We start from the raw sequence: 23,219 nt of genomic DNA, 5'->3' as shown, positions 1-23,219 counted from the left end.
AGCAGAAGAAGACGTCATGACGTTTAACGGAAGTTTGAAATTACGCGCCACAAAAGTCATGGATAAATTATTTTATTCCACCATAACATTGGAGTTGTGTATGAATTGTTATTTAGCGACAGGATTGTTTAACGCTTTATAACACAATTTGACTTTTTGGAAGTAAAATGTCTTTACTCAAACCATTTAGTAAACTTCCTGGACTAAACACGGCCAATATACTGGTAAGTGGTCCTGTAAGTAACGTTGGCCTAGGTAGCTAGCAAAAGTAACTAATTAGCAAAGATTCTTATCACTACGACAAATGGGACATTACTGCTATCCAGATTATTGATACATTTACATAAACAGAAGTCAATATTTGTATCTGTTTAGTTAGATAGCTGACAACACCGCGAACTCACCCGTTACTCAATGAATGTGTTTCTTATTCCAGCTGGTGGAGAACGAAGAGCAATTTCAGCAGAAGTTAGCTGACACTGTTGTTCTTCAAGAGAAGACTGTCAACGTCAATGTGTAAGTACTGAATTGAGTTCTCAACTAGCGAGCTAGGTAGGGGTTTTGACTAGATGGTATACAGCTACGGACGGAAGAGACTTTTCATAACATGTTAGGGGATTTAGGTTTAAAAAAAGGATTAGAGTTAGCTAAAATGCTCTCCTAACCTGCTACGAAAAGTCACTTGACGAAAGTAGCTGTATACCATCTAGTCACAACCCTTCTAACAGTCTTGTCTTGTCTTTCTGTACCAGAAGGTTGGCTAGAAGCCTCCCACTCCCCATGGAAAATGAGGAGTCTCGGCCACGGATAGATCTGGTGGTTTTCATCATTCACCTAACCTCAGAGCTCAGGTACATTCACATACAGACAATAAGAACCATCCATAGGGAGATGGACCTATTGTGTGGCTTTACTGGCCTCCACTTCCAGTGGTAATGCTACTGCTTTTCTCTCTCCTCAGCTTCCAGTCAGCAGAGACCTCCCTCAAGTATTTAGACCCAGGTTACTTCCAGGGCAAAGTCTGCTTCCTGGTTACCAGTGGTAAGGAAATGAACTCGCCTGTCTATCTTTCATCAACACTTATCACAATTATTATATTTTTTGATTTTATTTGTACTTTTACCCAGTTTTCTCCCCAATTTCATGGTATCCAATTGGTAGTTAGTCTTGTCTCATCGCTGCAACTCCGGTACGGAGTCCCCCGAAACACAACCCAGCCAAGTCATACTGCTTCTTCACACAAAGCCCGCTTAAGCCGAAAGCCAGCCGCACCGATGTGTCTGAGGAAACGAAGGTTCCGTATGTAACCACGGTTATGTGAGCAATATGGATCACTCCAATATATTGGTATCACTCCGCGGCAGAGGGATACATCCGAGGTGAGGATTTACAGATTTACTCCTGTGTACACCTGTGTCACAGCTGGGGTCCGCCCCTATATATAGACCCCATGGCTGCGACACATTCTCTACATCATTTTTGAGGTGCCTCTATATATTATTACTTATTTAAATTTCACCTTTTATTTAACCAGGTAGGCAAGTTGAGAACAAGTTCTCATTTACAACTGCGACCTGGCCAAGATAAAGCAAAGCAGTGTGACAAAAACAACAACACAGAGTTAAACATGGAATAAACAACCGTACAGTCAATAACACAATAGAAAAATCTGTATACAATGTGTGCAAATTAAGTAAGGAGGTAAGGCAATAAATAGTGGTGAGTAATTACAATTTATCAATTTACACTGGAGTGAGATATGTGCAAGTAGAAATACTGGTGTGCAAAAGAGCAGAAAAACAAATATGGGTATGAGTTATCAAATCAAATGTTTTATTTGTCACATACACATGGTTAGCAGGTGTTAATGCGAGTGTAGCAAAATGCTTGTGCTTCTAGTTCCGACAAGTAATCTAACTAACAATTCCAAAAACTACTGTCTTATACACACAAGTGTAGTGGGATAAAGAATATGCACATAAAGATGTATGAATGAGTGATGGTACAGAGCGGCATAGGCAAGATACAGTATATACATATGAGATGAGTATGTAAACAAAGTGGCATAGTTAAAGTGGCTAATGATACATGTATTACCTAAAGATGCAGTAGATGATATAGGGTACAGTATATACGTATACATATGAGATGAATAATGTAGGGTTCAGTTTGTCTGTGATGTGTACGCCGAGGAACTTAACTTACTACCCTCTCCACAACTGTTCCATTGATGTGGATAGGGGGGTGTTCCCTCTGCTGTTTCCTGAAGTCCACAATCATCTCCTTAGTTTTGTTGACGTTGACTGTGAGGTTATTTTCCTGACACCACACTCCGAGGGCCCTCACCTCCTCCCTGTAGGCCGTCTCGTCGTTGTTGGTAATCAAGCCTACCACTGTTGTGTCGTCCGAAAACTTGATGATTGATTTGGAGGCGTGCGTGGCCATGCAGTCGTGGGTGAACAGGGAGTACAGGAGAGGGCTCAGAACGCACCCTTGTGGGGCCCCAGTGTTGAGGATCAGCGGGGTGGAGATGTTGTTGCCTACACTCACCACCTGGGGGCGGCCCGTCAGGAAGTCCAGTACCCAGTTGCACAGGGCGGGGTCGAGACCCAGGGTCTCGAGCTTGATGACGAGCTTGGAGGGTACTATGGTGTTAAATGCCAAGCTGTAGTCGATGAACAGCATTCTCACATAGGTATTCCTCTTGTCCAGATGGGTTAGGGCAGTGTGGTTGAGATTGCATCGTCTGTGGACCTATTTGGGCGGTAAGCAAATTGGAGTGGGTCTAGGGTGTCAGGTAGGGTGGAGGTGATATGGTCCTTGACTAGTCTCTCAAAGCACTTCATGATGACGGAAGTGAGTGCTACGGGGCGGTAGTCATTTAGCTCAGTTACCTTAGCTTTCTTGGGAACAGGAACAATGGTGGCCCTCTTGAAGCATGTGGGAAAGGCAGACTGGGATAGGGATTGATTGAATATGTCCGTAAACACACCAGCCAGCTGGTCTGCGCATGCTCTGAGGGCGCGGCTGGGGATGCCGTCTGGGCCTGCAGCCTTGCGAGGGTTAACACGTTTAAATGTTTTACTCACCTCGGCTGCAGTGAAGGAGAGTCCGCATGTTTTGGTTGCAGGCCGTGTCAGTGGCACTGTATTGTCCTCAAAGTGGGCAAAAAAGTTATTTAGTCTGCCTGGGAGCAAGACATCCTGTTCCGTGACGGGGCTGGTTTTCTTTTTGTAATCCGTGATTGACTGTAGACCCTGCCACATGCCTCTTGTGTCTGAGCCGTTGAATTGAGATTCTACTTTGTCTCTATACTGACGCTTAGCTTGTTTGATTGCCTTGCGGAGGGAATAGCTACACTGTTTGTATTCGGTCATGTTTCCGGTCACATTGCCCTGATTAAAAGCAGTGGTTCGCGCTTTCAGTTTCACGCGAATGCTGCCATCAATCCACGGTTTCTGGTTTGGGAATGTTTTAATTGTTGCTATGGGAACGACATCTTCAACGCACGTTCTAATGAACTCGCACACCGAATCAGCGTATTCGTCAATGTTGTTGTCTGACGCAATACCAAACATATCCCAGTCCACGTGATGGAAGCAGTCTTGGAGTGTGGAATCAGATTGGTCGGACCAGCGTTGGACAGACCTCAGCGTGGGAGCATCTTGTTTTAGTTTCTGTCTGTAGGCAGGGATCAACTAAATGGAGTCGTGGTCAGCTTTTCCGAAAGGAGGGCGGGGCAGGGCCTTATATGCGTCGCGGAAGTTAGAATAGCAATGATCCAAGGTTTTGCCAGCCATGGTTGCGCAATCGATATGCTGATACAATTTAGGGAGTCTTGTTTTCTGATTAGCCTTGTTAAAATCCCCAGCTACAATGAATGCAGCCTCAGGATGTATGGATTCCAGTTTGCAAAGAGTCAAATAAAGTTCGTTCAGAGCCATCGATGTGTCTGCTTGGGGGGGGAATATATACAGCTGTGATTATAATCGAAGAGAATTCCCTTGGTAGATAATGCGGTCGACATTTGATTGTGAGGAATTCTAAATCAGGTGAACAGAAGGACTTGAGTTCCTGTATGTTTTTGTGACCACACCACGTCTCGTTAGCCGTAAGGCATACGCCCCCGCCCCTGTTCTTACCAGAAAGATGTTTGTTTCTGTCGGCGCGATGCGTGGAGAAACCAGCTGGCTGCACCGACTCCGATAGCGTCTCTCCAGTGAGCCATGTTTCCGTGAAGCAAAGAACGTTAGTCTCTGATGTCCCTCTGGAATGCTACCCTTGCTCGGATTTAATCAACCTTGTTGTCAAGAGACTGGACATTGGCGAGAAGTATACTAGGGAGTGGTGCACGATGTGCCCGTCTCCGGAGTCTGACCAGAAGACCGCTTCGTTTCCCTCTTTTACAAAGTTGTTTTTTTGGGTCGCCAGCTGGGATCCATACCGTTGTCCTGGGTGAAAGGCAGAACACAGGATCCGCTGCGCGAAAGTCATATTCTTGGTCGTACTGATGGTGAGTTGACGCTGCTCTTATATTCAGTAGTTCTTCTCGACTGTATGTAATGAAACCTAAGATGACCTGGGGTACTAATGTAAGAAACAACACGTAAAAAAACAAAAACTGCATAGTTTCCTAGGAACGCGAAGCGAGGCGGCCATCTCTGTCGGCGCCGGAAGTTACTAGCTGGATGAACTATTTACACATGGGTTGTGTACAGCTGCAGGGCTCGGTAAGCTGCTCTGACAGCTGACGCTTAAAGTTAGTGAGGGAGATATAAGTCTCCAACTTCAGTGATTTTTTTGCAATTTGTTCCAGTCATTAGCAACAGAGAACTGGAAGGAAAGGTGGCCTAAAGAGGTGTTGGCTTTGGGGATGACCAGTGAAATATACCTGCTGGAGCGCGTGCTACAGGTGGGTGTTTCTATGGTGACTAGTGAGCTGAGATAAGTCGGAGCTTTACCGAGCAAAGACTTATAGATGGCCCGGAGTCAGTGGGTTTGGCGACAAATATGTAGCAAGGACCAGCCAACGAGAGCATACAGGTCGCAGTGGTGGGTAGTATATGGGGCTTTGTTGACAAAACGGATGGCACTGTGATAGACTGCATCCAATTTGCTGAGTAGAGTGTTGGGGGCTATTTTGTAAATGACATCGCTGAAGTCAAGGATCGGTAGGATAGTCAGTTTTACGAGGGTATGTTTGGCAGCATGAGTGAAGGATGCTTTGTTACGAAATAGGAAGTCGATTCTAGATGCTTAATGTCTGGAAGGAGAGTTTACAGTCTAACTAGACACCTAGGCCGTCCAGAGTAGTGATGCTAGTTGGGCGGGCGGGTGCGGGCAGCGATCGATTAAAGAGCATGCGTTTCGTTTTACTAGCTGTTAAGTGCAGTTGGAGGCCACGGAAGGAGTGTTGTATGGTGTTGAAGCTTGTTTGGAGGTTTGTTAACAGTGTCCAAAGAAGGGCCAGATGTATACAGAATGATGTCGTCTGTGTAGAGGTGGATCAAAGAATCACCCACAGCAAGAGCGACATCATTGATATATACAGAGAAAAGAGTCCGCCCGAGAATTGAACCCTGTGGCACCCCCATAGACTGCCAGAGGTTCAGACAACAGGCCCTCCGATTTGACACACTGAACTCTATCTGAGAAGTAGTTGGTGATCCAGACGAGGCAGTCATTAGAGAAACCAAGGCTGTTGAGTCTGCCAATAAGAATACGGTGATTGACAGAGTCAAGCCTTGGCCAGGTCGATAAAGACGGCTGCACAGTCAGTACTGTCTTAGCGATGGCAGTTATGATATTGTTTAGGACCTTGAGTGTGGCTGAGGTGCACCTGTGACCAGCTTGGAAACCAGATTGCATAGCGGAGAAGGTACGGTGGGATTCGAAATGGTCGGTGATCTGTTTGTTCACTTGGCTTTCGAAGACTTAAGAAAGGCGGGGCAGGATGGCTATAGGTCTGTAACAGTTTGGGTCTAGTGTCTCCCCTTTTGAAGAGGGAGATGACCGCTGCCGCCTTCCAATCTTTGGGAATCTCAGGCATGGTGGAAGAGAGGTTGAACAGACTAGTAATAGGGGTTGCAACAATTGCAGCAGATCATTTTAGGAAGGGAGGGTCCAGATTGTTTAGCCCAGCTGATTTGTAGGGATCCAGATTTTGCAACTCTTTCAGAACACCAGCTGTCTGCATTTGGGTGAAGGAGAAGTGTGGGGGGGGGGGGCTTGGGCCAATTGCTGCGGGGGGGTGCAGAGCTGTTGGCCGGTGTTGGGGTAGCCAGGTGGAATGCATGGGCAGCCGTAGAGAAATGCTTATTGAAATTCTCGATTATCGTGGATTTTTCAGTGGTGACAGTGTTTCCTAGTCTCAGTGCAGTGGGCAGCTGAGAGGAGCCACTCTTATTCTCCATGGACTTTAGTGTCTCGAGTAGAGGTCGACAGATTATGATTTTTCAACGCCGATACGATTATTGGAGGACAAAAAAGCCGATACTGATTAATCGGACGCTTTTAATTTTTTTGTTGTTGTAATAATGACAATTACAACAATACTGAATGAACACTTATTTTAACTTAATATAATACATCAATCAAATCAATTTAGCCTGAAATAAATAATGAAACATGTTCAATTTGGTTTAAATAATGCAAAAACAAAGTGTTGGAGAAGAAAGTAAAAGTGCAATATGTGCTATGTAAGAAAGCTAACGTTTAAGTTCCTTGCTCAGAACATGAGAACATATGAAAGCTGGTGGTTTATTTTAACACGAGTCTTCAATATTCCCAGGTAAGAAGTTTTAGGTTGTAGTTATTATAGGAATTTTTCTCTATACCATTTGTATTTCATATACCTTTGACTATTGGATGTTCTTATAGGCTCTTTAGTATTGCCAGTGTAACAGTATAGCTTCTATACCCTTTCCTCGCTCCTACCTGGGCTCGAACCAGGAACACAACGACAACAGCCACCCTCGAAGCAGCGTTACCCATGCAAAGCAAGGGGAACAACTACTCCAAGTCTCAGAGCGAGTGACGTTTGAAACGCTATTAGCGTGTACCCCGCTAACTAGCTAGCCATTTCACATCACATCGTTACACCAGCCTAATCTCGGGAGTTGATAGGCTTGAAGTCATAAACAGCCGTGTTGCTGGCAAAATTATGAAAGTGCTGTTTGAATGAATCATAAACTTAATTATAACATATTAACACACATAAATGCGGGCCTTAGGTCATTAATATGGTCGAATCCGGAAACTATCATCTCGAAAACAAGACGGTTATTCCTTCAGTGAAATATGGAACCGTTCCGTATTTTATCTAACGGCTAGCATCCAGTCTAAATATTCCTGTTACGTTGCACAACCTTCAATGTTATGTCATAATTATGTAAAATTCTGGCAAATTAGTTCGCAATGAGCCAGGCGGCCCAAACTGTAGCATATACCCTGACTCTGCGTGCAATGAACGCAAGAGAAGTGACACAATTTCACCTGGTTAATATTGCCTGCTAACCTGGATTTCTTTTAGCTAAATATGCAGGTTTACAAATATATACTTCTGTGTATTGATTTTAAGAAAGGCATTGGTGTTTATGGTAAGGTACACGTTGGAGCAACGACAGTCCTATTTCGCGAATGCGCACTGCATTGATTATATGCAACGCAGGACACGCTAGATAAACTAGTAATATCATCAACCATGTGTCGTTATAACTTGTGATTATGATTGATTAAGTTTAATGCTAGCTAGCAACTTACCTTGGCTTCTTACCAGGTGGGCTCCTCGTGAGGCAGGTGGTTAGAGCGTTGGACTAGTTAATCGTAAGGTTGCAAGATTGAATCCCTGAGCTGACAAGGTAAAAATCCGTCGTTCTGCCCCTGAACATGGCAGTTAACCCACCGTTCCTAGGCCGTCATTGAAAATAAGAATGTGTTCTTAACTGACTTGCCTAATTAAATTAAATAATGGCGAGAAAAAAAAATACATCGGCAAAATTGGCGTCCAAATTTACAGATTTCCGATTGTTGCAAAAACTTGAAATCGTCCCCAATTAATCGGCCATTCCGATTAATCGGTCGATCTCTAGTCTCTAGCACCGTAGAGGATTAGAGTGATCCATATAGCTCACATAATCGTGGTTACATATGTAACCTTCGTTATGTTTCACTATATTGGATCACTCCGATATATTGGTATTCCCGTATCAGATTAGTCAGTGCTAGAGGGACCTGGTCAGCCAGCGGCGAAGTCCCAGTGCGGGACCAAGACGCAGGGACCGTCAATGTGGAAGGGGGTCCGACACAGTCCCCGGAAGGGGAGGTGACGCACAGGACCGTTGAATCCACTGCAGAGGGAGGTGCCACATTTACCTGATAGTACCTAGCAAAGGTCTGGTCTCAGGGGAAGTTGCCTAAGTGTCCCAGACAGCAGGGACAGAAGAAGGCTGGGCCAGTATGGGACCACCAGAAGCAGACGATGCTCTTCCATCCTGGTCCTGTCCAGCTCAGCCTGGATCAGGGGAAAAGGGGGGAATGCGGAAAGCTCCAGCCCTGGCCAATCGAGAGCCAGAGCATCCAAGCCCAGAGGCCCTGGTGGCTCCAACATGGAGTACCACAGGGGGCAGTGTGCATTGTCCAGGGAGGCAAACCGGTCCCCCTACACACTCCTGAACTTGTCCCACAGGTGCTGCACCACCTGGGGATGTAGGCTCCAGTCCCAAGGTGGCGGGACCTCCCTCGAGAGCATAACCGCTGTCACACTCAGGATGTCAGATACGTGCGCTGCGCGTAGCGACGCTAGACGTACCTGAGCCCAGAGGAGCTCCTGTGCTGTAAGATTGAGGCGGTGTGACCTCAGTCCAACCTGATGGTTGATGTAAGCCACTGCTGTGCTGTTGTCTGTTATCACCAGGATATGTCTTCCTTTCAGATGTGTAAGGAAAGACCGCAGGGCCAGCAGTACAGCTCAGCGTTCTAGTGTATTGATGTGCCTGCTGCTCCAAGGTGGTAATCTGGCCAATCTGCCCTTAGTCCAGTTCCATACCAATGAAGGCCACCCTTTGGGTGGGTGTCAGATTACTCTTCTTGTCGCTTACTGTAATGCCCAGCCCGCCGATGTGGGTCAGGAGTATGTCTCTGTCTGACAGGACCTGGGTCCTGGTTGGGGCACAAATCAGCCAATCATCCAGGTAATTGAGGATCAACAATCCTCGGGATGTGAGAGGTGCCAGGACAGCGTCCATGCACTTTGTGAAAGTGCGGGGTGCCAAAGGGAAGAATCATGAATTCGTAAACCGTCCCTTTGAAAGTGAATCGGAGGTACTGCCAATGAGCTGGGTGAACAGGAACATGAAGTACGCATCCCCAAGGTCCAGCGTCACAAACCACTGGTCCCTGGACACGGCCTGCAACACGCGGCTGGGGACAGCATGTGGAACCTCAGTACCTTCAAGTACCCATTGAGGTTGCGGAGGTCCAGAATCGATCAAAACCCTTATTCTCTTTTTGAGACCACAAAATAAGTGGAGTAGAACCCACCTAGCTGTTTTGATGTCTTGATCCTGCGGATGGCACCCTTGTCGGGGAGTGAGGGGATCTCCAGCCGCAGGGTTTTCTTCAGGGGGTTGGCCACCGTGGTGACACGAAAGGCACTTCCCCCCCCTGGTTACTTCACCGATCTTTTATACCTTCTCCAGAACATAAATGTTGTTCAGACCTCAAGTTCTGTGAGGTGGAAGAAATGCCTTTGTTCTCTATGAAAATTCACTCTGTCTCAAAACTGTGGCCATGAGGAGATAATCTCCTCCAGGAATTTACGACCTCTCTCTGACCACAGCAGCCTTGGTGCAGGAGACAGGGAGAGGGGGATGGGGCTTGTTGTACCCAAAGAGGGTAACGTCATGACACAAGGTGGGGGATAAATTACCCAGTACCGCTGCAAACACTGGGTAGACCCCTGTGGGAAAAACAGGCAGACAAAAAAACAGCAACCAGGTAATGGATAAAACATTTAAAAAAAGATTTCCGCCAATATTACCTACCGGTTTCATATCCAAGCAGTAAAAACAGAACCATATGTAGTAACACCCGTTAAGGAACTCCAAAGTTAATGTCTCAACGTAGAGGAAAGCCCACTACGATACTCTTACACTCTGCAGGGGAAAGAACATGCAGTATGTTAAGGCAATTCACAACACACACACACACAGAACAAGCCAGCCGGCAAGTTGTGTAAGGTAAATTACAGTTTGTGTCAGCAAGAGCCACCAATATATTAATGCACATGGAGTCGTAGTGTAACGCTAATGAAACGCAAGCATGACAAACCACGGGCGGAAGATACAGATCAACCATGCACAGCGAGTGGAGCACTGAAGAGGAGGGGCTGGCCAAGTGGCCAGCTGCAAACGCCAGTGAGTATACTTCCACGCAAGATATTACACTTACCAGTGACTTACCAAGCGAACTTCAGAAAGTTTGTACCTCAAAACATACAGACGTCCACCGATAAAATGAAGGACAACGTGACACGGCCATGTGGTCTATACATCTATACATATAGGGGCGGACCCCAGCTGTGACACAGGTGTACACAAAAGTAAATCTCTAAATCCTCACATCGGATGTATCCCTCCGCCGCGGAGTGTTACCAATATATTGGAGTGATCCAATATAGTGGAAAATAATACCATACGCCTGGTGACCGTGTCAGCGTGCATTGCGCCTGGCCCGCCACAGGAGTTGCTAGAGCGCGATTGGGACAAGAACATCCCTGCCGGCAAAACACTCCCCTAACCCGGACGACGCTGGGCCAATTGTGTGCCGCCCCATGGGTCTCCCAGTCGCGACAGAGCCTGGACTCGATCCAGGATCTCTAGTGGCACAGCAAGCACTGCGATGCAGTGCCTTAGACCACTGCGCCACTCGGGAGGCCCTCGCTTATCACATTCTATTGAAAGATTTCTATCACCTGTGTTTCCGTGGTGTGTCTGTGTTTCCTCCTCCAGCTCGTAATGTGTCAGTGCCCCCTGAGCGGCTGGTCTCTGTGAGGACGCTGGCTGCATCCCTCCACTGCCCCCTATTGTGTGCAGAGGATCAGGTATGAGTCAACTGTATCAGTTAACACATAGACATGATTGACAGGTGAAACACTATATTTGTATTTATTATGCATCGCCATTAGCTGCTACCAAGGCAGCAGCTACTCTTCCTGGGGTCTGGCAAAATTAAGGCAGTTATACAATTTTAAAAACATGATTTATTTGTATTTAACCTTTTATTTAACTAGGCAAGTCAGTTAAGAACAAATTCTTATTTACAATGACGGCCTACCCCGACCAAACCCGGACAACACTGGGCCAACTGTGTGCCGCCCTTAGGGTCTCCCAATCACGTCCGGTTGTGATACAGCCTGGAATCGAACCAGGGTCTGTAGTGACACCTCTAGCACTGAAATGCAGTGCCTTAGACTGCTGTGCCACTCGGAAGCCCCAAATACATACATTACATTTATAAGAGAGTTCGCAATACACTGTGTGCCCTCAGGCCCATACACCACTACCACATATCTACAACACAAAATCTATGTGTACATGTGCATATGTTATCGTGTGTATGCATACATGTCTCTGCCTATGTTTGTGTTGCTTCACAGTCCCCGCTGTTCCATAAGGTGTATTTTTATGTTTAAAAAATAAAAAAATCTGATTTATACTGCTTGTATCAGTTACCTGATGTGGAATAGAGTTCCATGTAGTCATGGCGCTATGTAGTACTGTGCGCCTCCCATAGTCTGTTCTGGACTTGGACTGTGAAGAGACCATGTCTTGTGGGGTATGAATGGTTGTCTGAGCTTTGTGCTAATTGTTTAAACAGACAGCTCGGTGCTGTCAACATGTCAATACCTCTCACAAATACAAGTAGGGATGACGTCTCCTCTACTTTGAGCCATAGGACCTGCCTTGTTGATAGTGCTGTTGAGTTTGTTTGTTTATTTAATGAAGCTTGTGTTATGAATAGACTGACGGATAATACAAACTCATTATCTTTTATAAGTGTGTCATTCTGTTATTTCATGAAACATTTGTTTTTTTCCCCATTTATTTATTCCTCCATCTTCCTTTCTTTCTCCACTCAGACAACAGAGGGGGTGACCACGGCAGCACGCCGATTACTGGCCATTCTCAAGGTAGCGGCCGGTCTTGTCCCTATGGCAACTGGTCTCTACCTGTCCACCTTGACCCGCTGCACTGTGCCCTCTGACATTGACCAGCAGAACTTTGAGTGATCTTTAACCCAGTCTAGAACATCACCTGGACGAGCCAAGTCTGGTTGACCAGGTAGTTACATGGACTGTTACTTGTGCTCAATAGCTATTGCGGTCTCTAAAACAGATAAATGTAACAGGTTTATATAGAGCGGACTGCATGTGATGACGTTAACATTTTGTTTGTATATGCAGAATGTTTACCATGCACTTAGTACCTTTTTTTTTAAATACATTTTTGGTTTTGTTCACATTGTAAACTTTTTTTAACCATTTACATTTTTTTTGTGGCTTTGATCTCATTTGTAAAGGAAATGGTCTGGTATCTTTGTAAATATAATTGAGGTTACACACTAACCTTACTTTTTTAGAATGTCTCTTGTTGCTGTGTCAATATACTGACATTAGGTGGAGTGCCTGCTGCCTGGCGAAAGCCGTTGGTTCAATGCCTCCAAATTGCTTTCTGGTTGCTATAGAAACAGGATGATAGAAAGGATGTGGTTTTCTGAGATACGCCCAACAGTGACAATTGATACATGCAATTGATGTCCCCTTATCTTTCATTATGTAGTGTTTCTTTGACCTACGTGAGAAATAAATGGCTTAGCTAGTTGATACAATCTTAAAGATGATTTTATAAAGGTTTTGTAACATTTCAGCCAGTAGTTTTAAAAGTGCTCACGAGCCAAAATAGGTCCCTGAAAATTGTGTACAACATCAACCATTTTGTATGCATTTTTTTTTAATAACACAATTCTTGCAATATGTTACAAATGTGTATGTGCTTAAGATCCTGTTAAACCTCTTTTTAATTGTGAACCAGCTATTTGCAGAATCCTGACCTCCTCACTCCTACCCGTCTCCCTCCTCCCACCTATTTCCATCCATAAACTCTAAGTTCACATCCCCTTCCTGTTCAGATTAGGTATTTTGATAACCCTTTGTTGAAGATCTCCAGTGTGCTATTCCACTGGACAAAGACATCAGTTCAACGTCATTTGATTGAGTTTCAACTAACATAAATTCAACATGAAATAACATATTTGAACCATGTACCTGGATTTAGGTTTAAAGTTGGGTCGAAAAAAGAAACATTCCCGAAATCCCTTTACATTGATTACTTTTTTTACATATCCAATAAGTTTTCCACATTGATTCAACATCATCAAATGTATTTTGTTGTATTTGAAATGGCGTAGAAACAACATATAGTTGAAGTCAGATGTTTACATACACCTTAGCCAAATACATTTAAACTTGGATTTTCACAATTTCTGACATTTAATCCTAGTAAAAATTCCCTGTCTTTGGTCCGTTAGGATCACCGCTTTATTTTAAGAATGTGAAATGTCAGAATAATAGTAGAGAATGATTTAAGCTTTTATTTCTTTCATCACATTCCCAGTGGGTCAGAAGTTTACATACACTCAATTAGTATTTTGTAAATTGTTTAACTTGGGTCAAACATTTTGGGTAGCCTTCCACAAGCTTCCAACAATACGTTGGGTGAATGTTGGCCCATTCCTCCTGACAGAGCTGGTGTAACTGAGTCAGGTTTGTAGGCCTCCTTGCTCGCACGCTTTTCCAGTTCTTCCCACAAATTCTCTATAGGATTGAGGTCAGGGCTTTGTGATGGCCACTCCAATACCTTGACTTTGTTGTTCTTAAGCCATTTTGCCACAACTTTGGAAGTATGCTTGGGATCCATGTCATTTGGAAGACCCATTTGCGACCAAGCTTTAACTTCCTGACTGAGGTCTTTAGATGTTTCTTCAATATAGCCACATCATTTCCCAGCCTCATGATGCCATCTATTTTGTGAAGTGCAACAGTCCCTCCTGCAGCAAAGCACCCCTACAACATGATGCTGCCACCCCCGTGCTTCACGGTTGGGACGGTGTTCTTCTGCTTGCAAGCATCCTTCTTTTTCCTCCAAACATAACGACGGTCATCATGGCCAAACAGTTCTATTTTTGTTTCATCAGACCAGAGGACATTTCTCCAAAAAGTATGATATTTGTCCCCATGTGCAGTTGCAAACCGTAGTCTGGCTTTTTTATGGCGGTTTTGGAGCAGTGGCTTCTTCCTTGCTGAGCGACCTTTCAGGTTATGTCGATTATAGGACTCGTTTTACTGTGGATATAGATACTTTTGTATCTGTTTCCTCCAGCATCTTCACAAGGTCCTTTGCTGCTGTTCTGGGATTGATTTGCACTTTTCGCACCAAAGTATGTTCATCTCTAGGAGACAGAACACGTCTCCTTCCTGAGTGGTATGACGGCTGCGTGGTCCCATGGTGTTTATACTTGTGTACTATTGTTTGTACAGATGAACGTGGTACCTTCAGGAGTTTGGAAATTGCGCCAAAGGATGATCCAGACTTGAGCTCTTTTTTTCTGATTTCTTGGCTGACTTCTTTTGATTTTCTCATGATGTCAAGCAAAGAGGTGCTGAGTTTGAATGTCAGCCTTGAAATACATCCACAGAAGCACCTCCAATTGACTCAAATGATGTCAATTAGCCTATCAGAAGCTTCTAGAGCCATGACATAATTTTCTGGAATTTTCCAAGCTGTTTAAAGGCACAGTCAACTTAGTGTATGTAAACTTCTGACCCACTGGACTTGTGATATAGTGAATTATAAGTGAAATAATCTGTCTGTAAACAATTGTTGGAAAAATGTGTGTCATGCACAAAGTAGATGTCCTAACTGACATGCCAAACTGCTGTTTGTTAATAACAAGAAATTTGTGGAGTGGTTGAAAAATGATTTTTAATGACTCCAACCTAAGTGTATGTAAACTTCTGACTTCAATTCTAGATTCAACCAGTTGGTGCCTAGTGGGATTTACATCCTCCCCCCCCCCATCTTTCTCTCCCTTTCAGCTCTTAAGGTGTCTCTGTCATGGGTGTCTATCTCTTGCTCTTTACCCCAATTCTCTACTGCTCCTCAGGGTGATTCAGTGTGTATGTTGTGTCGCTACTGGTTTAAACATCTTGTTGACGTCTGTGTCGGCCGTTGTTGGCTCTGGAGTCTGAGGGACCTGTTGCCAAATCCTTTCTGCACTGTAGGACATGACAAAATGAATACTGCATTTCAGAAGGGTTTTGCATTATGCCATCTGAAATGAAGATGTTTGCACAGTGTAACACACACAATCTGCCACATGTTGACACACACACTCCCACTGTGCTAAATCATTCAGTATGTAATAAGTATGCAGGGGGTGACCACTGACAGAGGCTTAGGGGGTGACCGCTGACAGACAGGCTCAGGGGGTGACCGCTGACAGACAGGCTCAGGGGGTGACTGCTGACAGACAGGCTCAGGGGGTGACCGCTGACAGACAGGCTCAGGGGGTGACCGCTGACAGACAGGCTCAGGGGGTGACCGCTGACAGACAGGCTCAGGGGGTGACCGCTGACAGACAGGCTCAGGGGGTGACCGCTGACAGACAGGCTCAGGGGGTGACCACTGACAGATAGTGTCTCCACCTGAGCCTAGGATGCACACGTATCTTCCTCTCGCTGATCAGGGCAAAATAATAACCAGCAGGTAGGTAGAGAAGTTGAATGGCGTTTCTGGCTGTTGTCATGTGAACCATAATCTGTTATCCATAAGTGTTAATGGTTACATTTTGTGGAGTGTTGAAGAAAAATGATAGGTTGTGAAGCTGCTTGAGACCAAGTCCTGGTTAGAAAATTAGTGTGGACACAGGTTTGGGATCCACTGTGTTAATGCTGATTAAAGAAGTCTAAGGTATCCTGTTTCCTCACTGATAATGCCATTGGACACCATGAGAGGGGGAGGACCATATATTGGAAGGACAAGGGAGCCTGGACACCTATGCTGGTGGTCAGTCATGTGCACTGTTTGAAAAATACAATTCTAATTTGACTAGGCAAATCAGTTAAGAACAAATTCTTATTCACAATAAGCCTAGGAACAGTGGGTTAACTGCCTTGTTCAGAACGACAGATTTTTACCTTGTCAGCTCGTGATTCAATCCACCAACCTTTCTGTTACTGGCCCAACGCTCTAACCCCTAGGCTACCTCCATTAGGGCACATCATTTTGCAGGTGCATATTGAATTCAGGGAAATGTCCTAAAGAAACAGGGTGGTTGGGATTGTGTGTGCGTGCCAGCTGGTGAGTGTGTATGTAGCACCTAACTGTATTGAGAGTGCAAGAGAGATCATGCACGTGTTTTAGTCTAAGGTGGGGGGGGGGGGGGGTGGGGATAGATCGCTGACTGACCGCTTGCTGACCTGCACAACAGAAACCTCTGTTAGTGCACATCAATCAGTTTGCAGGTGCATATTGAATTCACCATAAATCTGAAGTGGCTAAGATGGGGGAGCACCTGAGCCTAATGGATGCTTTACTTTCACACATCTTCAGTGTTTTTTTTTTTTATATGGCTGACTCTTGACTAATGCCCCTGGCCTGGGGTCAGCCGGTCTGGTCTGTGGAGACCGGCTGTCCTTGGCGACGGGTCAGCAGAAAGAGAAATGGATAAAGAGAGAAAGGCAGGCGGGGTCACACGTCTGCAGTGCAGTGAGTGACACATCCAGCCTATTAAGTCGTTCCTTCAGCAGGGCAATTAACCACAGCTTTGGCCATCAGCTCAATGCCAGCCAGACTAATGCCAAAACACATTGACTGGAGACAATGTACAAATTGTCAAGAAAGTTTGACCATTACAATTATGCCTCTAGGGCAAAATATCAATTTATTACAAATCATGTGGACTCATACTTTAGATTCAAGCAGCACCACAAAGAAATGGCTGAATCCAGAATTAAGCATAGTATATTTGAATACAACTGATTTCTTGCACTAGTACGTGTATTGTAGTCATTCGCATTGAGCTTATGGAAGCAATTATTTCATTCACTAGTGCGGCTTAACCAACCAGGGGCATTCTAGACATGCACTTCCTGAGAGGAATGCCCAAGCTAACAGGCACAGTCTGGTCTGAGAGGGGGTGATCTGAACTCAGAGCCCCGCCTGAGATGCTGCTCTGTGGAGAGAGTCACGTCCACACTGACCGATAAGACTGCAGGAATGGGAAAGGACAGAGCCAGGGAAATGTCCAACGAAACCAGGTGGTGGGGATTAGTGTGTGTGTGTCTCGCAGTTAGGTGTGTTGAGTGCACGAGAGATCATGCACGTGTTTCAGTCAAGGAGGGAGGGGCTAGAGTGCTGACTGACCGCTTGCTGACCTGCAATGGAACAACAGAAACCAGACAGTCATCCAAGATAGAGGGCAGGAGAGGTGACTACCAGAATAGACCCCCCCCACCACCAAATGTGCAAGAGAATTTAGCCAATCCAAAGGCAATAAACAGGTTTCTCACAAAGCAGATTAACCCTTATGTCCTAATCAGACCTAACCACAGTTTTTATTTTGTCCTTAAACCACAATTCAGCTTTTAACTGTTAATGTGTATAATATCAAATCAACCTTTCTATATATATATATAGTACAGGTATGAGAAGAAATCTCATCACCCTTATAACTCATATCCTACCCCTCAGAAAATACAACTGTCCATGTCAGTGGGTGAATGTTTGAAATTAGGCAGAAAGATAGAAAGGCAGAATAAACACTAAACACTCATTTGCAGCTGATGGAACGTTTATTGGTTTAGTGCAAAGAGGAACAGTTTACATTCAGTAAGCAAACTACATTGAAAGGGCAGATACTGTATAGAGAAATGTAGAATTTGCACAAATGCTTTGCCTCATACACCTCATGTACTTTTCAAACAAGTTTTTCTGTAAGTCATAAGCAAACCAGCACTTCGAATGTACTATATAAACACTAGAAGCAACTCTGCTTCAAATGTAAGTTTCCAGTTGTTGTCCTATCCCTGTGACCTCTCGAGAACTGTGGGGGGGGGGGGGGGGGTGTAGGTTGTTGAGGTAAACCCTTTAGCCAGCAAAGCCCAGCTCCTTGTAGGTGACGTCGATGTCAGCTATGATCACACCCATCACCTGCCTCAGAGCTTCCTGTCCTGCCCCGCCTCCTCACCCATCACTTTGCAGATGATCTCAGTGATGAGCAGCAAGAGATGTTAGTGATTTGATTCAGTATGAAGTTAAACATCATACTGAAGAAAATCACTAAAAAGGAAATTTCTCACTCAGCATTTTAGTAGATTAAGCATGACAGTGTCATGGTAAAACTGGAGTGAATGCAAGAAATGTATGAATAAGGGGAAAAAGTTTCAGATAAAGAGAGGAGACTGAAATCATTCACCCTCACCATGAAGTTGTTGAGGGCAATCCTATGCTTGGTGGCGTGGGTGGTTGCCAGGGGCTTAAGGATGGCAGTGTGGTCACCTTTAGCTTTCAGCAGCTCACCCAGCTTCATAAGCACAGTTGCCCCATGGGCAGCTGCTGCTGCGTTCCCTGACAGGTCGCCCGCGGCGATGCCTGCAAACTTAGGGAACAACGTCTGGGTGCTCTGCAAACAGACTAGAGGAAAGGCGAGAGAGAGGAAGAGAGATTTGTAAAGGAGAGTTCAGTCTACAGTACAGACAGCATTTTTTTAAAGAACTCATTCCTGATTGCTATATCTACACATTGGCATCAACCCATTTCATAGCATTACATTCAACACAACAGTCTCGTAGTTGATGGCCAGAACCACTCCAGTCAATTGCTTAGCCAACTCAGTAAAGTCTGGCTCTGGTCCATGGCATTTCGTGCATCTTGCTGATGTGTGAGTATCAGTAAGAAAAACATAACGCCCTGGGCCAGAGCAAAGTACAGACCAATATTGTCCACTGACCGGCTCAGAACCAGTCCTCCGTGTTTGTTGTAGTCAGCCTCCACTGGCCCCCAGCACTTCAGAACCATGTCAAAGTTAACCATGATCTGAGGAAGACAGACAGGGAGACTAAGGCGTGACATGACATACAGTACAAATCAGGGCTTGGGTCTTAACTAATAAAACGGCATCCATTTTCAGACGTGTCACTCAGGTTTACTCGCGCTCGTTGTCGCCAGTTTATTCATTATTACGCACACCTGCTGCTACCATCGTTACGTTCACCTGCGCCTCATGACTCACCTGGACTCCATCGCCTTCCTGATTACCTCCCCTATATCTCTCACTCCCGTCGGTTCTTTCCCCAGGCGTTGTTTCGGTTTCATGTCTGTACGCTACTCATGTTTCTTTCATTTGTTAAATTCGCTGCCTGTATTTGCTTCCCGATTATTAACGTACACGTTACAAGCAGCTATTTAATCACAACGCGTTTCTTTTTTTGAAATTCACCTTCAATTTGAATTGACCACCAGCCCTGTTACAAACGCGTACAGTAGGAAAGCTAATGTTTTCTGTGCGGAGCAGTCAGTGGGTTAGGAATAGACAGACGGAAGCTGAGTAGAGGAACAAAATAATAATATCAGATTGAACAGGACCAATGAAGCAGCCAAAAAGACGGAATTATATGGTTTTATTTCACATTATAACACAAATTCAGTAATGCATTAATCTAATCTAACATATGGCAAGTATACTCAGTAAAACGCTATAGAAACAATCAGCCATAAATCATAGTGGAGGGGAGAGAGTAGCTACGGATTGCATGCGTTCGAGGTGGTAAGTGTTAGGTAGCTAATTAGGGGAGAGTTGAAGTAACTGACTGAACAGTCAGTGAGTCAGCACCACCGCAGTGGCTCCAAAGCACTCTAGAAACGAGGATGTTACATTAGTTTGGTTTGTTTACTGCGTTAAATAACACATGGCATGCAAAGTTTATAGTTACACTTGCCAATACTAATAAAATTAATCCAGATGTTCGTCTATTAAATGTTATTTTCAAAGACAGTGTAGGGACTTCGTAGTAATTAAGCCAAAGGTAATTTCCCAATAGCTTTTCATTGACCTTGTCCTCATAGGATTCTATACCCATAGGTCAAAAATGGGCAGTCCACACAGACATAAAATACAGCCCCATCAGCTCCTCCACATGGTCTTTACTAGATAATTGTTAGATATTAATGCGCTGTTGGAGCTAGGAACACAAGCATTTCGCTACACCCGCAATAACATCTGCTAAATATGTGTATCTGACCAACAAAATTGTATTTTCTACTCTGAACAATGTAGCATGATGTAGAGGCAGCAGACTTGTTCTGTCAGGACATATGTTCCAGCATCAGTGCACCAGACGTCCAACTGCTGCGTTGGCTTTGTATAGCCTCTAGACCAGGGGTATTCAACTCTTACCCTACAAGGTCCGGAGCCTGCTGGTTCTGTTCTACCGTATAATCAATTGCACCAACCTGATGTTCCAGGTCTAAATCAGTCCCTGATTAGAAGGGGAACAATGAATAAACGCAGTTGAACTGGCGTCGAGGTCCAGAGTGTAGGTTGAGACTTCTGGACTATGGGCCTTCTGTGTACATGTATGTGTTGCTTTCTCTGCAAAGACACTGACAGTCAAGCTGATGACAGGATTAGATGTCATACAGTTCAAATAGTTTACTGAAATTAATTTTGGGTTACAATATCAGCTCACCCAAACTCTCACTTATGATTAATACTGAAATGTGCTTTTGCAGCCTCAACACTAATGCTAGGTAAAAACTAGACATTCTGTTTATTAAAAGTGAATAAACATTTGATCCAAAAATGTATTTCTAAAGCAGGGCTACCCAACCCTCTTCCTGGAGATCTACCATCCTGTGGGTTTTCAGTCTAACCCTAATTTAACACACCTGATTATACTAATTAGCTGCTCAACAAGACCTCAACTAGCTGAATCAGATATGCTAAATTAGGGTAGGACTGAAAACCTATAGGAAGAGGGTTGGGCAGCCCTGTTTTAAAGCGTGACATAGAAGCATTGATACTGTACCAGTAAAGCAGGTAAATGTCCCGTGTCAATATTTCAAACTCCAAAATACTCTATAGTCAAACCCATCCCCAAACCATACCTTTTATACCTCCTCCTCCCTCTCACGCACTCATCCCAGACCAACCATCAATCTCTCTCTCCATGTTAACTCCACCTCTAAACCTTCTAGCCCGCCCTCCCGTTAGGTTACCAAATTATGATACCATACCAGTTAGATTCCTTTCTGTCCCTCACTGCATTGTGAATTCTATTGTCTCATAGTTCACAAGAAAAGACGGTTCCAAAATCAAGATTTCCAAGTCTATCAAATTCTGATTAGAAATGATTTCCAAAGTTGGTATGGTAATGCTCTATTGCTACAGTTCTTCAGAACTCTAAACCGTTTGCAGGCTCGGCCTAGTATGATAATTTAATAACATACATAAATCTCTCAATTGTTCATAATGTGTAAGAAATGCCATTTGACTCAATCCTATGACCGTTAGTATACGACAATAGCAGTGGTGTGATGCCGACAGCATTGCTTTTGTTACGACACACTCATTGTTTTGAACAGGGCGAAAGAGCATCTGTCCTTTACAAATACATTATTGGCATGGTCAAAGGCAAATGCTGCCAAAAGTCAGCAAATGAGAAAAACAGTTGTTACACTGCAATGACAGAAACTTTTGAACCTAAGGCCAAACAGGACTGTGACTCATATATGTCCATGAATAGGCTATACATTATCACAATCTATCTTCCTTCCTTCCTCTCTCTCTCTCCTTTCTCACACCTCTCTGTCTCTTTTTGGCATTATCCCCATCTCTTTCTCCTCTCCTATCTTTCTCTCTTCAGTCACCATGTAGCATTCTCCTCTCCTATCTTTCTCTCTCTTCAGTCACCATGTAGCATTCTCCTCTCCTATCTTTCTCTCTCTTCAGTCACCATGTAGCATTCTCCTCTCCTATCTTTCTCTCTTCAGTCACCATGTAGCATTCTCCTCTCCTATCTTTCTCTCTCTTCAGTCACCATGTAGCATTCTCCTCTCCTATCTTTCTCTCTCTTCAGTCACCATGTAGCATTCTCCTCTCCTATCTTTCTCTCTTCAGTCACCATGTAGCATTCTCCTCTCCTATCTTTCTCTCTTCAGTCACCATGTAGCATTCTCCTCTCCTATCTTTCTCTCTTCAGTCACCATGTAGCATTCTCCTCTCCTATCTTTCTCTCTCTTCAGTCACCATGTAGCATTCTCCTCTCCTATCTTTCTCTCTCTTCAGTCACCATGTAGCATTCTCCTCTCCTATCTTTCTCTCTCTTCAGTCACCATGTAGCTTTCTCCTCTCCTATCTTTCTCTCTCTTCAGTCACCATGTAGCTTTCTCCTCTCCTATCTTTCTCTCTCGTCAGTCACCATGTAGCATTCTCCTCTCCTATATTTCTCTCTCTTGAGTCACCATGTAGCATTCTCCTCTCCTATCTTTCTCTCTTGTCAGTCACCATGTAGCATTCTTCTCTCCTATCTTTCTCTCTCGTCAGTCACCATGTAGCATTCTCCTCTCCTATCTTTCTCTCTCTTCAGTCACCACTCTCTTCAGTCACCATGTAGCTTTATAAATAACTGCTGGCAGCAGCCAGGACCACTAGACAGTTTTGCCAGAGCATTTAAGTATGGATATGTTTAGTCCCTAGTCCTTTCCCTCCTTTACTGGGGTTCAAGTTCAGGTCAAGTTTTAACCCAACCGACTGATGGTATACTCTATTTTGTTCTACTGAGCTATATGGAATTGTTTTAAGAAGGTCACAAGGAACATTTAGCTATTTGATTTGGAATTTTAAGACCCCTTGAATTATCCCCAAAATATATTTTTAAAATAATTTAATTTTTTTTTTTTTTTTTGAGTCTTACTGCTATTAGCCTATACAAGCGCATTGAATAACAGATTCACTACATGGAACAACAGATAGTCCCTAAAAAATATCAAAAAGGAAGTTTGTTCTGAAGTGTCTCTCCTATATCTCTTCTCAAACTATTGTAGGCTTAGGGTTTTACCATTTCTGCCACCTGGTGACCTTTTGCAGATACAACAGCATCC

General features: G+C 44.3%; 1 protein-coding gene and 1 pseudogene across 2 annotated transcripts; one reads left to right on the top strand and one right to left on the bottom strand.

The window, feature by feature from the left end:
* The first annotated feature begins 49 nt into the window (after nt 1–49).
* Nucleotides 50–12,881, top strand: LOC135524753 (centromere protein M-like). Of its 2 annotated transcripts, none has more exons than XM_064952564.1 (6): nt 50–224; nt 437–516; nt 756–851; nt 962–1,041; nt 11,010–11,101; nt 12,140–12,881. In XM_064952564.1, exons 1-6 carry the CDS (start codon nt 168–170, stop codon nt 12,287–12,289), a joined length of 555 nt encoding a protein of 184 aa, XP_064808636.1. In that variant the 5' UTR covers nt 50–167; the 3' UTR covers nt 12,290–12,881. The 2 variants fall into 2 exon arrangements, with proteins under 2 accessions (XP_064808636.1, XP_064808627.1); XM_064952555.1 differs by having other exon boundaries at nt 753–851.
* Nucleotides 12,882–18,206: 5,325 nt separating this feature from the next.
* LOC135520739 (myoglobin-like) lies at nt 18,207–19,151 on the bottom strand (annotated as a pseudogene).
* Nucleotides 19,152–23,219: the final 4,068 nt, after the last annotated feature.

This window comes from Oncorhynchus masou, chromosome 4 (genome assembly GCF_036934945.1).
Source record: "Oncorhynchus masou masou isolate Uvic2021 chromosome 4, UVic_Omas_1.1, whole genome shotgun sequence".
NCBI lineage: Eukaryota > Metazoa > Chordata > Actinopteri > Salmoniformes > Salmonidae > Oncorhynchus > Oncorhynchus masou.
Note: the sequence above shows the minus strand (reverse complement) of the source record. Positions and strands in the feature narration are given on the sequence as shown.